This window comes from Maniola jurtina, chromosome 4 (assembly GCF_905333055.1).
Source record: "Maniola jurtina chromosome 4, ilManJurt1.1, whole genome shotgun sequence".
Taxonomy (NCBI): domain Eukaryota; kingdom Metazoa; phylum Arthropoda; class Insecta; order Lepidoptera; family Nymphalidae; genus Maniola; species Maniola jurtina.
In genome coordinates, this window is record NC_060032.1 from 1,653,227 (window position 1) to 1,672,550 (window position 19,324).

At 38.8% G+C, this 19,324-nt stretch overlaps 1 protein-coding gene and 1 long non-coding RNA gene across 6 annotated transcripts in view; one reads left to right on the top strand and one right to left on the bottom strand.

Annotated features, from left to right (window-relative positions):
* The first annotated feature begins 7,814 nt into the window (after nt 1-7,814).
* LOC123864354 lies at nt 7,815-14,901 on the top strand. Its single transcript, XR_006795757.1, has 3 exons — nt 7,815-7,830; nt 14,395-14,566; nt 14,806-14,901. It is a non-coding gene; the product is annotated as an uncharacterized LOC123864354 (long non-coding RNA).
* LOC123864352 (inactive ubiquitin carboxyl-terminal hydrolase MINDY-4B) overlaps nt 13,540-19,324 on the bottom strand; it is a 29,283-nt gene continuing 23,498 nt past the window's right edge. For all 5 annotated transcript variants that reach the window (XM_045904714.1, XM_045904716.1, XM_045904715.1 and 2 more), the window contains 5 exons: nt 18,771-18,918; nt 17,860-17,997; nt 17,380-17,459; nt 16,631-16,765; nt 13,540-14,357 (listed from right to left, as the gene is read on the bottom strand). In XM_045904714.1, the coding sequence (XP_045760670.1) occupies nt 14,294-14,357; nt 16,631-16,765; nt 17,380-17,459; nt 17,860-17,997; nt 18,771-18,918 (565 nt within the window). In that variant the 3' untranslated portion in view covers nt 13,540-14,293. The remainder of the gene's footprint in view (nt 14,358-16,630; nt 16,766-17,379; nt 17,460-17,859; nt 17,998-18,770; nt 18,919-19,324) is intronic.

A 19,324-nucleotide genomic window follows, 5' to 3' on the forward strand; every position in this document is an offset into this window, starting at 1 on the left:
ATAAGCCACTTTTTATCCCGCATAATCAAAGAGTTCTCAGTTCTCACGGAATTTTCAAAAACCTAAATCTACGCGGACAAAGTTGCGAGCATCAGTTAGTTCACAAGTAAGTTTTTTATTAGGGCTACGTAATGGCGGTGGTTTTCTCGGCTGAAATGCATGTGTGTCTGTCTGTCTGTCTGTCCATTTGTCTGTCTGTCTGCTACCTTTTCACGGCCCAACAGTTTAACCGATTCTAACGAAATTTGGTACAGGGTTAGCTTATATCCCGGGGACGGACATTGGCTACTTTTTATCCTGGAAAATCAGAGAGTTCCCACGGGATTCCTAAAAACCCACCCGCTTAACCGATTTGTATGAAATTTGGTACCGAGGTAGCTTGCGTCCCTGAAATTTACATAGACGACTTTTTATCCCGGAAAATCAAACAGTTCCCACGGGATCTTTAAAAACCTAAATCCACGCGGACGAAGTCGCGGGCATCCTTTAGTATTTAGATATTTAAGTTTATTTGTAAGTTTTTGTATTTTTTTTCTCTGAATGTTCCTGTGTTTTATTCGGTAAACTGTGTTTGAGCTGTGGTCCCAAATTAAAGAATACTTATTTTATTTTATTTATTAAGCATATTATTAGTAGTACTTAGTAGTTAGTAGGTACCTATTTCGTTTCATTACAGTGTAATGAAAGGACCAGAACAGAGCTAGCACGTATCGTGCCTTTTGGTAGCTTTCAGAATAGATCTCCCAAATCGATATACGGTACAGCAAATACGGCCGTAGGCTTTAATGGCATTCAGGATGATTATCACGTACCATTTCCAGTAACTTCTGCATTGTTACATCTACCACAAAGTTCTAGACCTTGTTCTTGATGCGGTAGAGTCTATTTTACATTGATGGTGAATTTTTAAAGTTTATGTTAAGGTATATTCACATCACATAAAATTTGAACCGAGAAAATAAAGCTTTTTTTTTCATTTATTCGTCATTGTTAACACGTTTGTTACAGTAAAAATTCTTCTCTAATCAAAACGAAATTTAACTAAAAAAAACTGTCTAAATTAACTAACTAACTGTCTAAAAAAACTGTCTGTCAGTTAGTCAAAAGTAGTTAGATATTTGTACTGCCCGTACAGTGTTTTTTTGTAAAGTGCGAAGCCAAGAAGCTCTGTGTAAAGTGGCGAGCGAAGTGAGCAAGGTCGCCATTTGCACCTTGGGATCCCAACGTCTACCCTTGTTCGAACTTATGTGCCAATTGCCACATATTTGTATGCCATTGTCAGATTCGCAACCCGCTGTTGTTCCAGGGTCAAACAGCCTTAATAATTTTTAGTCTAGACTCTAGAGAGATTTGTATTCGTACAATGTGACCTAGGGTTTAGGAATGCAAGATGCCTCACGGGGCAATATGTACGGGTCAGATAGTATTTTATTGCAAACGGTCAACGATGACATATCAAATCTCGGAACTCGGAATTTTGTTCAGATTCGTTTGATGTTAGCTCTCCACTTAGTGAGGGGTCTTCCAGAGTTGCGCTATCCGGTGCAAGGTCACCATTCTAGAACCTAGAGACCCTACGTCTACCCTTTTTTAACTATGTGCCCTGCCAATTGCCACTTCAGCTTCGCAAACCACTGTTGTTGTTCCAGCGTAAAACAGCCTTAATAATTTCTAGCCTAGAGGGGCGATTCATACAATGTGACCTAGGGTTTAGGAACGCAAGCTGTCGCTCGGGGCAATATGTGCGGGTCAGATAGCATCTGATAGTGCTATTTTATTGCGAACGGTCAACGCTGAGATATCAAATCTCGGTTCTCAGAATTTTGTTCAGTTTAGATAGCGTTTTAGTGTGTATGTATTTTGATTTATACTAAAGAGGGTTAGTAAATCTATACAATGTTATGATAGATCACGTTTTTTAGGGTTCCGTGGTAAGCATTATGCTTATGTACAGTAAGGGACCATTATATTTTCGCGTCAATTGTATACTTTATGCGTTTTTCAGGAGTAGGTCATATTTGACTAGTTTTATTGAAGAACTAGCCGATGCCCGCGACTTCGCCCGCGTGGATTTAGGTTTTTTGAAATCCCGTGGGAACTCTTTGATTTTCCGGGATAAAAAGTAGCCTATGTGCTAATCCAGGATATTATCTATCCCTATTCCAAATTTCAGCCAAATCCGTCTAGTAGTTTTTACGTGAAGGAGTAACAAACACACACACACACACACACATACAAACTTTCGCCTTTATAATATTATAGTGTGATTTTAGTGCAATCTTCGAGCAGCGATAGGTACAAGGAATACGAATCCTGAAGATGCTCCTGTGGCAGGGCGAAACGTGCATGGAGTGGTTTTGGGATTTGTGTGGTGCTGCGTGGTAGTGGTGCGTATTGCTTACTTGGAGCTTGTCTTTTCCTGCATGTTTAGCAGTGGGAGGGCGGGCGGTGCATATCGCATACTGCATGTTGCACCATACAAATCTATCTAGTTTAGCGGATTATAGTAAATTAAGCTTTTGGTTCCTTGTATATCATGAACTTCCGCAAAGTAATGCCTGCTTCTATAATCTACCCAATTATTTTGTTTGTTAAATTCAAGGTTAAATTATAATATTATTACAGCAAGCGATGTTGTTTCAGTAGTTTGCGTACGATTTAGTTTCTACCCTGAATAAACCAATGTAGGTAGGTACCTAATTTGTAATGCTAACTTTAGTCTAAATTCCCTTCACGAGGGAATATCAAATACACACTGATTTATTATGCAACCGGTACACCGTGTCAAGTGAGATTTAGATCGCTTCCAGGCATTGCTTTGATTCTCTAAGCAACTATAAACGTAGATATAGCGATACGATTTATTTCACCTGTGATTGAAGCTATTTATCCATTCTTTTTAGGCGTTCGAACATACCCGAAGGGTGCCAACGAAACCCTATTACTAAGCTTCCGCTGTCCGTCTGTCTGTTTGTCTGTTTGTCCGCAGGCTGTACCTCATGTACCGTAATTGGTAGAGAGAGTAAAAATTTTAACAGCGTGTATTTCTATTGCAGCTTTAACAAAAATTTAATGATAAAAAGCTTTGATAAAATTAGAAGTACATAGTTTTCATAGACTTCACACACCTATAAGAACACTATGAAAAACGCACTGTAAAAGCAAGTGATATTTAATTGCCTAAAACATAGTCTTAAACATTAGGCTATCACTTTGCGGCATACATCGCACAACATTGTGCAGCACTAGTCACACACATATATTTCGCCTGCGAACTCAACGACGAGTCAAGAGATTTAGAGAATAGGCCTGCACTTGTACGAGATAGAGGGTGAGGTCATAACGCGTCAACGGAATTTAATGTTTTAGATATTTGTCAGTTGCATCGATTGCTAATATATCTTCTATTGTGTGTTGGAGTGGGTGGAACTCACGCAATTTATAGTTGAACGATACAGGGTGAAGAGAGATGACTAAATTGGCATCTATTGTGTCCTCAGAAATAATTTCAAATAGAAACATGTCTCTTAGTGAACAAGTCGTAAATAAAAATTATCACACTTAATATTATAAAGGCGAAAGTTTGTATGTGTGTGTGTGTGTGTGTGTGTGTGTGTGTGTGTGTGTGTATGTTTGTTACTCCTTCACGCAAAAACTACTGGACGGATTAGGCTGAAATTTTGAATGAAGATAGATAATATCCTGGATTAGCACATAGGCTACTTTTTATCCCGGAAAATCAAAGAGTTCCCACGGGATTTCGAAAAACCTAAATCCACGCGGGTGAAGTCGCGGGCACCGGCTAGTGTATTATAAAAATGCCCTGTTAAAAAAGTACTAAAAAGTATTTGATAAGTGTAAATTAAAAATTTATAGCACCCCCGACAAGTGAAGGTTACAGTAATAACTAGAAAAGTGCTGATAACTTTCAAACGGCCGAACCGATTTTCTTGGATTATAGCTAAGAACACTCTCGATCAAGCCACCTTTCAAACAAAAAAAATACTACTACTAACTAAATTAAAATCGGTTCATTAGTTTAGGAGCTACGATGCCACAGACAGATACACACGTCAAACTTATAACACGTCTCTTTTTGGGTTAAGGGTTAAAAAGTATTTGTCATAGGTATTTGAAAATAGCACCATAAAGCCGCCATGTAGAATGTAAAAAAAAAATTATCGCCAGTGTAACTCGGGATGGTGTAAGTATTTTTTTAAATTTCTTATGGTAACCTAATATGGACCCGAACCTGGCCATTTCCAACAGAGAGCAGCTCCAAAGCATTAGGGACCAAAGACCCAAATTTCTTATTGCCAACAGCTCATAATTTGTAAGCACATAAGTTACAAGCTACTTTGGACCATGGGGGAGTTTCACTCATAATTCCGCTACACATAAACAAACCTCGCAAGTGAGATCCCGGCGATTCCCCGGACTCGCTGCGATGAAATTACACCTCCCTCATTTCATAGTTTATTAGCTGGATGTTTCGCATAGCGGCGTCCAATTATAATATCCTGCACATTTTTATGAATTCTTAGGCTTAGCATAATCAAATTTTTGGTATAGATACGTAGGAAGATCATTTTTTATCAAGCATTTAAGGATAACGTTGATTTTATAAACAAATTGGATGATGCCAGCGACTTCATCCGCTTAGACTTAGGATTTTTATAATCCTGTAGGAACTGTGCTTTTCCGGGATAAAAATTAGTCCATGTGTTTTTGATTAATTATAGGAACACGCTTGATCACTTGTGGTCCATTTATTAGTTTAAGCTGTTACTAAATAGTAAACTTAGCGTTATTATTATACTACCAAAACACAATCTGATGCCAGTAACCTCATAAATCGCCTTATTTTTTAGTTTTAGTAATTTAGTATTTTTCAAACCTGCATTGTATACCTAGTGAGCAAAACTCGGATCAACGCCCCACCTACGATGCGGCATTGACTTCGAGTGACCTATTTACGGAACGTTCGTTGACCTCAAGCGTTAATCAGATGTTTTATTAGCAATATATTGTGAACTTCAAAAAAAAAAATACCAGATTTTTCAAGTTTTTTTCTGTTTTTTTTTTGTGGTATCTTATCAGTAATCATTAGTACTATCACCTGTCTTCATTTTTGCTAGCGTTCTGGTTACACTCTGTAGGTACTTATATAGATTTTCATCTTATCTTTACATAGTTTAGAATAGACTAGAATAGAATAGATTTTTATTCAAATAAACTTTTACAAGTGCTTTTGAATATTCAAATAATTTACCACTGGTTCGGAATGCCGTTCCTACCGAGAAAAACCAGCAAGAAACTCGGCGGTTGCTCGATGCTCGGGGGTTTAAACGTATAAACGAAATTAGTCCATCGACGTCAATATTACAGAATGCGGTGCGTATAAACCATCAGGATACTTCGTCGACGCTCGCCCGCAGCAGTAAGCGTGCCCCGGGGATGGCCGATAAAAAATTACGATACTACGTGGGTCGTGGTCTCTTACACACTCGACGTTCCCTTTTTTTCCGCTGGTAAAAATGCAATTAAGCATCAACTTCAATTACTTTTAAACATGGCATTGTGTTGTATAAATCAAATCTTTTAATAGAGCAACCGCCGAGTTTCTTGTTGGTTCTTCTCGGTAGGAAAGGCATTCCGAACAAGTGGTAGATGCTTTTGACGATTCAAAAGTACTTGTAAAAGTTTCATTGCATAAAAGTATTTTGAATTTTTTTTTTTTTGAAATTTGATAATAAGGGTAGGTAGTGATGGATACTGATGCGGTACATTTTGTCAACATTGTCTAAACTAGATAAGCTTTTTAGGTCCAAAAATTTGGACTGAGTGGTGATGAATGTAAGGTTATTTTTAAAAATTGATTTGAGTTGTCAAAAATAATATAAAATTATTGTGGTAGACATGTTAAAACGTGCCGCGTTCGTCCACCGTTGCCATGACAACCAGCCCCCGGTCGCTAAGGCGCTTAGTAACCGCAGCCCGCCGTCGCCGCCCGCGCGCCTAGTTAGTCTGACTCGCGCCTAGCTACGATATGTACGCGTCCCGCGACTGTGCACGGGCATTTTTCATATGCATTATAGTTTTCATCGTGGAACCCTAAGTATGTGTTTTCATTTCAAAGAAACCTGACTACATTATTAATTTATCTAATGCAGGTAGTTTGATAAAATCGATATTTGGCTCATTCGATGTCATACAATCTGTTGCTAGGAGGCCAACAAGATTGAACTTGCATAAATACGGGTGTTTCGAAGGTTTTAGTTTAGTCTCCTTCTGAGATTCGGAGCGATATCGCATATTTTCGGTATTTGGATTGTGAACTGAATAATTAGATGTTGTGATAGCAATCACGCTCTAATTAAATTATGTATTTTGGCATTAGTTTGTTTAGATTAAAACTCTCGGATAACCTCTACACATTTAACTTGTGTTTTTTGTGTTGGTTATGGAAGGACATTCCAATAATTCGATAAAAATATTTAAATAATACCTGCTTTTCTGAGTGACGCCAATATGAAGGAGTGAGTAGGGAATATTCTTTTTCTTTTTTATATACCTAGATATAGATCACTAAAAATGCTAGTGAATGTGTAATAAACCTTCAAAAAGTCCGTTGGAGAATTCAATCGAGAAATTCTAGTCTTTTTTCGCAGCGCGTCCCGGCTAAAGCCAATTTGTAAAAAACGGCCGGAATTTTGAATAGCAGAGTCGATAGTGCTTGTGGCTTCGCCGAACGAATTTGAAGATTTGGTTTTCAAATTAATAAACGGAGAGGAATATACTCGTAGCTATGACAGCGGAAACGGATTACGGAGTGTGTTTTGATTGAAAAAAAACTAGTTTTGAATTTAGTATTTTTATTTCATGTAAAATCCCGTACAAAAAATAGGGGATGGTATTTTTAGTACGGGATTTTCCTTTTCGACGAAAAGGAATTTTATCAATTCAAATATTATTATGTAAAAATATACTGGTATTTGTAAACGAGTTCTAAAAACGTGGTTCTATTTATTTGATAACGTCTAAAAATCTCAAAAAATGTTAAAGGCCCGCGGTATAATTTTTTTGTTAAATATTCGAAAATACATTTTGACGAAGATACTACCTACATAAATAATAACTATTATTAATATATTGAGTTCTCACGCGCCATTTTAACTTTATTTTAAACGTGTACGACCTCCAACCCGCTGGACTGATGACCTCAAGAAGATAGCGGGAAGTGGGTGGACCTGTGGCCAATGGCAAACAGGTGGATTGATTGATTGAAGCTTATCTTGTAATTTTTCATCAAAGCTTATTTCATCAAGCAAGAAAAAATAAGTTCATAAAAGCCGTTCATCATAGTATAATCCAGGTGAACGTTTTATAATTTTTGCAACATTTTCCGTAAAGAAACCGTATTTTGTGGAGGAAGTTGTGAAGCCTCTACATCAATTACAAGCCGTCTGACACTAAATCGCGCGTTCCGCGAACATGGTTCTGTATTCCAACTTTAGCAATTACGTTAGTCGAGATTAAAGTTCAGGCGGGAACTTTCAAAATGGGATGGATGGGTAGAACTGTGTCTAGGAGAACATACGGCCTCCGTGTACTTCTGTACTCCTAGTAATTTTTCATTTAATTTTTATTTAAGAAAAATTACAGATTCTACAGGAAGAAGTTAACAGGGCTCCCTCCGTCACTTACTCCATACAATCGTAGTTCCAATTTAATTTGAATATTAAGCAACCAAAGTACACGAAATTTTGCAGACATATTCTAGAAATTAATATCTGTGCCTGTGGTGTTTTAGATTTTTTTTTTAAATATGTAGTTTTAAAGTTACAGGGGCTCAAAGATTTGTATGTGAATTTTTAAGACCGCGTAACTTTGAAACGGAATATTTTAACAGAAATCTGGAAAACCACAGGCATAGATATCAGTTTCTAGGATATGTCTGCAAAATTTCATGGACTTTGGATGCTTAATAGTCAAATGAAATTGGAACTACGATTGTATGAAGCGAGTGACGGAGAGAGCCCTGTTAAGGTGCTGAATCCTCTTTAACTTTATATGCAAATATTTTAAATCTGCCTAGTAGAAAAGGGTATGAGTAAAATCTAAGGTTCAAGGATTAATGTTTCCTTCACACAAAACACATTTTTAGAAAGTGAGCTTAGAATCAGTAAAAATTTATGCAAAAAATAAAGCATTCTTTAAAACAAAGAGGCAAACTAGAGTTAGAGTGCATCGGAAGCTCACACTGGACGGATTTGGAATGCAAATGAAAGGATTTATGCAAACGTGGATGGACAGAATAATACAAAATATCCTCAATAGTTAGTTTTAAGGTGATCGCATACGATCGCGTGACTTGCAAAAGCTAGAGGGGGGATGTGCTTCTATCTATTTGAATGTAGGAAGGATACTATATTTTGAAAAGTCATGTCTATATCTCATTACTCACAAAGGAAAATCCTAACTTAGCCCAACGTACTCAGGCTCAATTAATTAAGATTACGTCAACCACCAACATAAATTACACTTAGCTTACATTAAACATGATTATTATCATAACGCCGGGTCCCTTCCTTGGGGAATTGACCCATGAATGTCAAAGGGATCCTTGAAAAGTAACAAGGGTCGTCGCATACGGCGCGTTTTATTTTAATTTTATAAGCCTTTGTTTAACCGACGACCTCCCTGGCGCGGTGGTGAATAGAATAGAATAGAATCGAGTAGAGTAGAGTAGAGTAGAGTAGAATAGAATTATATTTTTTTTCAAGTGAAGTGAGCGCTGTGGTCCTATAAGTGGGAAGTCCTGGCAGAGAAATTTTTGGATTTCATAATTTCTAAATTTTCTCTGGTCTGGTCTGGTAGAAGGCAACGAGGCTAGTTACCACACTACCGACATAGCCGTGCCGCCAAGCCATATAGCATTCCCGTACGATTCCGTATAGAAACCAGCCAGCTTCCATCTTAGACTGCATCACCTCATACCACCAGATAACATTGCAGTCAAGGGCTAACATTTATCTGAATTTAAAAATAAATCCATACTTAATATTATAAATGCGAAAGTGTGTCTGCCTGTCTGTCTGTCTGCTACGCTTTCACGGCTCAACCGCTGAACCGATTTTATTGAAATTTTGTACAGACTTAGAATACATTCCGGGGAAGGACATAGGCTACTTTTTATCCCGGAAAAACAAACAGTTCCCGCGGGATTCCTAAATACTCATCCGCTTGATCGATTCGTATGAAAGGTACCGAGGTAGCTTGCGTCCCTGTAATTGACATAGGCAACTTTTCATCCCGAAAAATCAAACAATTCCCACGGGATCTTTAAAAACCTAAATCCACGCGGACGAAGTCGCGGGCATCCTCTAGTTTAAAATAATTGCCCCATGAATGTCAAAGGGATCCTTGAAAATTAACAAGGGTCACCGCATACGCTACGTTTTATCTTTCGGAATGCTTTTCCTACCGAGAAGAACCCGCAAGAAACTCGGCGGTTGCTCTTTTCAAAGATTTGATATAATACAATATTATTATTGTTTATTTGGAGAAAAAGCGGTGATAGCCTACCTAGTGGTTAAGACGCCGGTCTCCTATTTGGGAGGTCGGGAGTTCGATTCCCGGCAAGATTAACTTTTCAGAGTTAAGTGCGTTTTAAGCAATTATATATCACTTGATTTAATAATGGTGAAGGAAAACATCGTGAGGAAAAACGTCGTACCTGAGAGTTCTCCATAATGTTCACAAAGTTGTGCCAATACACACTGAGCCAGCGTGGTGGACTATGGCCTTCTCATTCTGAGAAAAGACCCATGCTCAGTAGTGAGTCGACGATGGTTGATGATGATCACACTAATATTATAAAGGCGAAAGTTTGTATGAGTGTGTGTGTGTGTGTGTGTGTGTGTATGTATGTTTGTTACTCCTTCACGCAAAAACCACTTGACGGATTTGGCTGAAATTCAGAATAGAGATAGATAATATCCTGGATTAGCACATAGGCTAATTTTTATCCCGGAAAATCAAAGAGTTCCCATGGGATTTTGAAAAACCTAAATCCACGCGGATGAAGTCGCGGGGGTCAGCTAGTAATGAAATCAAACTTTGATCAGCTTATTTACCAGCGCATGTGAAAGCGTCCTTAGATAATTATACTTTAAGAAAATTACAAGCAAATTCAAGACAGAGATTTTAGATACAAAATTACATAATGGCTTTATATCTCGGCAACTTTTAATTAATTAAAAACGTATTTCGGCTAAAATATACAATTATTTATATATACTAGAAATTAATTAGTAAGGTAGTTAATTACTAAGTAATTTGCTAGATTTAGGATAGTATCTACGAGTTGTAATAATTAAAGTGAGCCTAAATTAAAATTCCGAATATTAAGCCTCCACTCTCCGGTAATCTGTCTGGCAGTCTGTCTATTAGAGGGTTTTATCTCATGAACAGTAATAGATAGAGTGTTGGATTTTTCACAGAATGGGTGCTATTGCCGCTATAACAAGAATAATAAAATATCAAAATGGCCGCCATGAAAATTCATGGTAATATAATACAATTATTGACCCGAACAGCCGCCACATTAACCCGTTGCGGGACAGCATGGGTGACGTACTTGTGTGCGGGGCGTCCCCCGATTGCCATGTCAACCTGTCGCGAACTATAGTTTGGAACAAACATTTGAAAAGGGCGTAATTTAGTATAGGTACTAGAAGGCTTCACTTATTTAGCTGAAGGAAACAATAATTCATCATATAAAGTTGTTAAAATTGAGTGTTAAGTTGAGATGCTATTTCTATTACCTAAAAATTTTGAATTCTGTGATAGCCATACCCTTGCATATTATATTACAGCGAGTTAGCAAGTAAAAAGTATAAAAAGACCGTATGACCGCAAACATCTTTTATGTTTCATTTAAAATATACTTTAATTTCCCAAACGTAGCGTAAAAATACCGAAAAAAAAAAGTTTATTCTTTTTTCAATTAAGTCGACCGTTTCCATCGATTCCCAATTGGTTTCGCCTGAAAATGCTTTCGCTAGCTCGCGTCCCATATCTGATTACCATATCCCCCTCCCTTTTCTCCCAGGTACATAGGAGAGGGACGGGGTGTATCCAATTTGATAAATTATTCATACGACCGATCGTGATAGGCCGTTAATTAATCTTATATTCATTGAGAACGGTTAGCTTCGGGTACCAATGTATCAGCGATTATGTGCGTGAAGATTCTCTTATTAACTAACGAGAAGGATGGGTGTAAACCTTTTTATTCGGTTCCAAGGTAATTGCAATTTTCACAGTGACCTCTACACATCAACAACACATAAGTACGCTGGACTTGCTATTAATCGCATCGTACCTACCATCTTACAGGTTTAATTTTCATAGCGGCCATTCTTAAATTTTTACTATTTGTTACAGCCGCAATACAAGTCTAAATTCTGTATAAATTCCAATTTGCTACCTATTACTACTATTATTACCTATTACAGTTCACGAGATATATCCCGCTGACAGACGGACGGACGGAAGGACGGACGGACGGACAGCGATGGTTTTGTGATAGGGTCCCGTAGGTACTCTTCGGGTACGGAACCCTACAAGATCCTGCGCCTCCGTTCCGCTCCGTTCTATGGGTGTATTTTAATTCTCTACCTATTAAGGTTCACGAGATACAGTGACAGACAGACAGACGGACGGACAGGGGAGGCTTAATTATAGGGTCCCATCGGCACCTTTCGGGTACCTTCGGACACCTAAAAACTGACGTTTAGCTAGTAAGTCGGTCATTAGCTCATTGAACAAGTATTGTCACAAAAGTTAAGCTAGTTGGAAATTGAAGGCCCAAACGCACTGCCGCTGCGCTGCGCGACGCGACGCGGTGCGACGCGGCACGTCAATAGTTTATGTGAGTTTATACGGAACAAAGCGTTAATAAGAGAAGCGTTAACTTGAGCGACGCGGCGCGGCGAATACAAACTGTGGAATCAACTTTCATCGGCGGTGTTCCCACTAGATTATAACATGGGGTGGACCAACAAATTCCTGAAGGGCCGGCAACGCATCGGCGGTTCCTCTGGTGCTGCAAATGTTCGTGGGCGGCGGTAATCACTTAACATCAGGTGATCCGCCAGCTCGTTTGGTCGCTATTTTTTATTTAAAAAAAAAATGAGTTTGTATTGAGCAAAGCACTGCCTTGTCGCGCACTATAAGTGCGTTTGGACCTCAGGGTGGCTCTCTTCTAAAATCATTTGGTTTTGGTTTGGACCATTAGAATAAAATTAGGCAGCAAAAAATTCTTCAGCTCTTTCCATTCACCCTGCAATCCGCCGCTTACGTAACTTACCCGGTTAGCGGTAACTCGTTATCACCCGGATGGGAAATACCAAATAGTGCTCCGAAAATGCAGAATAGATTAGAGAAAAATTCGCGCGGAACATTTTCAAATCCCTGCGGTCACTAAACAAGTGTACAATTTATCATGGCCGAGCCTAATCCTCGGATTTAATCCTTTTTCAATTTGGACAACATTCGGTAAACCATTAAAGGCGGAGTCGCCATCAATCATATCTTGGGATTAAAGCGGATAAAACGACGGAAAGAATATTATATCATCGATGACCATAGGTACATAAAACACAGGATATACAAAATCTGCCTTCATCTCTCTGGGCTGGTTTCTACACTTAAACTTTACGTCTGTTGTGCGTATAATATAATGAATCTGCCTTCTATATCTACGTCTTCCATGGACCCTGTTATCACAGGGTTGACTCATTGATACAGAACAGACAGATCACAAACAAAATTAAAATATCGCTCAAATGGTCAAGTTAAAATTTTCAGTAGAATTTGTTGTGATTTTAAGAAGTCATTTTACTAAGGAACTGTGTATCCTCGTTTTCTTATATCAACGGCAGGGAAACGTCGTGAGTGCGGAAACGTTTGGATTGACGCAAGTTATGATAAATGACGTTTTGTTGCGTCGAGGGGGCTCATCCATCATTATTAGGTAGGTATTAGCAGTAATTGATAGACACCGTGTCTACATAAATACTTATGGAAAATACGTACTTTACAAAAGTGTAAAAAAATCCATTAAAAGTATGCTCCTGGCAAAAGCTTATTACACAATCGAAGATTATGTAAATGATAAAAAGCATGGGTTTGACTCGCTCCAGCAATGCGCGGGGCTGCAATTGCTTGTATAGTATGAAATATTATTGTAAATTGAACAGTTGAAAAGAGCAACCGCCGAGTTTCTTGCTGGTTCTTCTCGGTAGGAACGGCATTCCGAACCAGTGGTTATTTAACGATTCAAAAGCACTTGTAAAAGTTTATTTGAATAAAAATCTATTCCATTCTATTGTATTCTATGCTTTTTTTTGGGCTGAGAAACTGGCACTTGATTGCTGCATGGAATTAATTAATGAAAAAGGAAGAGGAAATAAAAAAATTCGTGCTACTGAAAATTGTTTATTTGGCTAATATTTTCTAAACAAAATCATTTTAATCACGTACATTGTATGGGCGTTTATATTAGAAAGAATACTTATAGTTCGCGACAGGTAGACATGACAATCGGGGTATGAGGCGGGGGGACGCCCCGCACACCGGCACGTCACCTGCGCTATTCGGCACTGGGTTAGTGCAAGGACTGTGCGAGTGTGTGGGGCGTCTTGTCGATTGTCAAGTCGACCTGTCGCGAACTACACATGCTAAATTTCAAGTTTCTAGAACCAGCGGTTTAAGTTTATTCATACTAAAAGCAAAGCAGCAATATTTTCACGCACTATCAACGCGTGTTTTGCGAAGTCGACCGGTCACAAATCTCCGTTATCACAATATTATGTCAAACCCAGTTTCTACCAAAGCTAAGCAGTGAGGAGATATGGAAATAACTATACATCTGATTGGCAATTTACAAAACATCTCGTCTCTTCTCTGCTCCTTTTTGCTTTAATGGAAACCCGCGCTTAAACAGACTGGCGCGCTAGCAGCTTGTTTTATTTAAGCATTATTTACATTACGTCGTTAGGTGGTAGGTAAACGTCTAATTTCACAATGCAAGTATTGCAAATGACACTAATTTCGTGATGTAAATTCCGCTGACGCGTTTCAACTGCACTTGAAAGTGTTGCCGTGTGCGGAGACCCTAACATATTACAGTGAAGGTAGGTACTTAACTTCTAGTAATTCTAAGCAATACAGTTGGAGATCTATCTAAACCCAGCCATAACTAAAGCAATTAGACCCCGAGCCGTTAGTTCGGCGAGTCGCCCGCAAAGGGCACCGCGCCAGACCAGGTTATCTTGGCTTCCTGCCACCTGAAACAAACAGGTAGCAATTAGAGCTTGCGCTAAGTATACAGGGTGTAGCCAGAACGCTAGCACAAACGAAGACAGGTGATAGTACTAAACATTACTGATATAAGATACCTCCCATAAAATAAACTACGAAAAAGAAATTTTGAAATAGCCTTTATTTTTAAAAGTTTACAATATATTGCAAATAAAACATCTGACTAACGCTAGAGGTCATCAAATGTTCCGTAAATAGGTCACTCGAAGTCAATACCGCATCGTAGGTGGAGCATTGACCTGAGTTTTGCACGTTTTACCACGTGTAACCAGAACGCTAGCAAGAACGAAGACAGGTGATAGTACTGATGATTACTGATAAAAAACAAAAAAAATATATAAAAAAACTTTAAAATCTTGTACTTTTTAAAAGTTCACAATATATTGCAAATAAAACATCTGACTAACGCTAGAGGTCAACGAACGTTCCGTAAATAGGTCACTCGAAGTCAATGCCGCGTCGTAGGTGGGGCATTTACCCAAGTTTTGCACGACAAGATAAGGCAAATGGTTATTGGCATTGGATTGTGTTAAGGACGTTAAGGTAGTATAATAATAACGCTGAGCTTTTGCTAGCGTTCTGGTTACAATCTGTATAATACGCAGTTTTTTAAGTCTTTTTACATAAATCAGGAACTTTTCGATCTTATTCCCCCCCTTCACCTTTTTACCACCATACCGCAAGACGTCGGGTGAGTTCCCATTTTTGTCTCTGAGATAAAGGTGGCGTCGCAGACGTGGCGTAGCATCCCTGGAGCAGTACTAAGCGGCGTGGTCTTATTAGTGGCAGGTCCCCAAGGCAATGTCCCCAAATGGCAGGTCAAGTGGCAGGGTTCGATTCGCGGCAGGGGTTTGGAATTTTATAGTTTCTAAAGTAATCTGGTCTATCCTATTAGCAAAGCTTTGCCGCCAAGCAATTAAGCGTTCCGGTACGCATGTAGTAATCAAGGGAGTATGTGTTTAATGAAAACTACCATACCCCTTCCAGGTTAGCCCGCTTCCATCTTAGACTGCATCATCACTTACCATCAGGTGAGATTGCAGTCAAGGGCTAACTTGTATCTGAATTTAAAAAAATCACGAATACTTTGGTAGCGATATAGATTATTTTCTATTTCTTGCTTTGGTGATATCTTCATTTATTTTTCGGACATAGTAATCAAGCGTTTTGGCTGAGAAGCACGTTACTTTACTAGCCTCGTACAAAATTTAAAACAATACTTTCGGGAGGCATTTAAAGGAGTCTCTAGTAAGGGCACGGCTTCAGCCAAGTATCGCTGGCTCATTGCCACTTAAACTTGCCAAGATGTTTGCGAAACTACAAAAGTTACTTTAATAATTCCTGCAATTGTGAAATGTTAACTGATTCTTTACTTACGACTCTGGGTGCCTACGCCAAATTCTTTAAAGTGTTTAGTAGGGTTCCCTAGCAAAACTAGAAAACCCTAAGGCTCTTTGCATACTGCATCCGATCCGAAACTGATCCTAATTCGAGATCCCTCGATCTGAAGTAACCGTAGATAGTAATCTGTACTATTTGAATTAAGGGGTGGCGCACTAGTTCGTTAAAAGCCTTATAGCTTCATCCAATCTATCTGTCCGTCTGTCCGTCTCTTCGTCTGTCCATCTGTCTGTGTATTTCCACCATTCTAAAAATAACGTATAAGAGCTATAAAGTTGAAAGAAACCAACTACTGCTATAGAAGCACATTTAAATTTTGAAAAATATACATTTTAATGAATTTTGAATGAATATTTAAATTTTTATATATACCTACCTAGTCGGGAATTGTCTTTTTATATAAGTACTAGCTATGCCCTTAATTTGGTCCAAGTGGACTAAACAAATTTCAAACCTATTTTACCCCCTTAGGGTTTGAATTTTCAAAAAATGCTTTCTTAGTGGATGTCTATGTGGTAATAACCTGTATGCAAAATGTCAGCCCGATCCGTCTAGTAGTTTGAGCTCTGCGTTGATGGAGCATTCAGTCAGCTTTTACTTCTATATAGATTACTAGAGGATGCCCGCGACTTCGTCCGCGTGGATTTAGATATTTTCCGGGATAAAAAAGTAGCATAATAAATGTCCGTCCCCGGGATATAAGCTGATCCTGTACCAAAATTCGTTAGAATCGGCTAAACTATTGGGCCGAGAAAAGGTAGCAGACAGACAGACAGACACACTTTCGCATTTATAATAATATTTAGTATGGATTTAAAATGCATACAGATGGTCTTACTTTGTGTGGATAAGTTTCTCCAGTGGAGTGGCAGTGATGTCGTCATTTCTCATCGGCACCAGGTCTTCGTGAGCTCGTGTGTCCACGTTGAGGAGAACGTGACATCCGCCGCACGTGTAGTAGTGGATATCGAACCTTAGGTCAAAGGGACTAGGGTTAAAAGTACAATGGCAGAAAACGTCGGTTAGGACGGAAAGCGGCGGTGACATTTTTACAGCCTTTATATTTTAGTTTATATTTCAGTATTTCATTGTTTAGATTACGTTAGGTTTATACAATGAGAACAAAAATAGCTATTTTTAACGCAATTTTAGTCTCACCAACCTTTTTAACTAGTGTAGGGGCTGACTAAGCAGAAACGCATCGCATGACTTGTGGGCCGATGCGCGACGCTAGCCAGTCCCTACCTACCGGCCGTGGGTCGAACACGTAGTCGTCAATAAAGGAAACACAAGTTCAACAAGTTTTTAATTACCAACCCTGAACCTTAACCCCACACTAGCATCGGTTGTGTAATTAAAAATGTAATTAATTATACCTAAACTTAATACTTATGTTGGTAGGTACGAATAGGTACATTGGATTGTTCATTCCTATTTTTTTTCGGGCAGCAACTAAGTAAATAAATAGCCTTTGAAATGATTTCAAATATTGATTGTTACAACTTGATGGCCAGTGTTTTTAATATATTAACAAGATTCTATCTGTTCTAAATAGCCGTTCTATACATTTAATTCAATAGTAATTACCTTCTTTCAGCGTGATAATTTCGCAAAAGTTCACGATTTGTATTGAATAGGACGCCGTAGTGTCCTGAACAGCATGTCACCTAAAAAATAAGAAAAATAATATAAATGATCTGTGCCTGCTAAACAATCAAACTTACAAAATGGCTGAAGCAAATTGCATGCGAATTTCGGAGTAAATACTAACAACTATTTCAACGATTAACAAGTGTAAATTAAAAATTTATGACACCCCCGAAAAGTGTTACAGTAACGAGAAAAGAGCTGATAACTTTCAAAGGGCTAAACCGATTTTCTTGGATTATAGCTAAGAACACTCTCGATCAAGCCACCTTTCAAACAAAAAAAAAAAAAAACTAAATTAAAATCGGTTCATTACTTTAGGAGTTACGATGCCACAGACAGATACACAGATACACACTTCAAACTTATAACATACCTCTATTTGGGTCGGGGGTTAAAAATAATTAAGTTTTACTAAACCCAAATAGGTAGAGCTGGTGTCTTCAGGCGGGACCCTGGATTCTGCTTGGAGATGTTCTTGGAGATGCCATCACCAGTGCCGTACCACACCAGAAGACCGACAGAGCTTCGGGACAGGACGCCGAATTGTGGCATAGCCTGTGAATAAATCAAGATCAAACAAAAAGAAGCTGTATAGAAGCTGGAATTACTTTACGGAAGTTCATGATATACAATGAAACAGCTAAGCTCAATTTGCTAAAATCTGCTGAAAAAGACTTTTATGGTGCAACATGCAGTATGCGATATGCACCGTCTGCCCTCCCACTGCTAAACATGCAGGAAAAGCCAGACACCAATCAAGCAATACCCATCCACACCCACGTATCCCCATTGGCGGGGACGCCGGTTGCCATATCAATACTCGACGCACTTTTCGCTCCGACACCGGAGCACCCTCAGGAAATGTAGACCTTAAATTGCAATTGCAACGTGCGTCGAATGTTTTATTCTAAACTTCTTAAATACAAGATGATGCCTACGACTTCATCCGTATAAAATTAGTTGTTTCAATCCCGTGGGAACTCTGATTTTGCGGTCCCCGGAATGTTAGCTAACTCTGTACCAAATTTCATCAAAATCGGTTAAACTGTTGGGCCGTGAAAAGCTAGTAAACAGACAGACAGACTTTCGCATCACACTAATATTATAAAGGTGAAAGTTTGTATGTATGTGTGTGTGTACGTTTGTTATTCCTTCACAAAAAACTATTGGACAGATTTGGCTGAAGTTTGGAATGGAGATATATTGTACCCTGGATTACACAAGATACTTTTTATCCCGAAAAATCATAGAGTTCCCACGAGATTAAAAAAAAAGTCGCAGGCATCAGCTAGTTTATAATATTAGTATGGAATTATGGGTATAGGTACATAATGGTCTTCATCCCCGACATACTGCACCCCGTTGTGCAGATACGGTGTCGCCCGTCCTGTCAGGAGCAGAGTGGTCACATTGAGAGACCCTTCCACTTGTGTCGAGACGAGGTACGTGAGTTTCCCGTCCAGATCTTTTATCACACTGGAAACAGAAAAATAGGCATGTATCACACTAATATTATAAAGGCGAAAGTTTGTATGTGTGTGTGTGTGTGTGTGTGTGTGTGTGTGTGTGTGTGTGTGTGTGTGTGTGTGTGTGTGTGTGTGTTTGTTACTCCTTCACGCAAAAACTACTGGACGGATTTCGCTGAAATTCGGAATGGAGATAGATAATATCCTGGATTAGCACATAGGCTACTTTTTATCCCGGAAAACCAAAGAGTTCCCACGGGATTTCGAAAAACCTAAATCCACGCGGGCGAAGTCGCGGGCATCGGCTAGTTTACACTAAAGATACGCTTTCAATTCAATTCATTTATTCATTCACTTTAGTGTTAGCAACAATCTGATTTGATTGTCTTGTTCTAGCTAAGCTAAAATCATGTTTC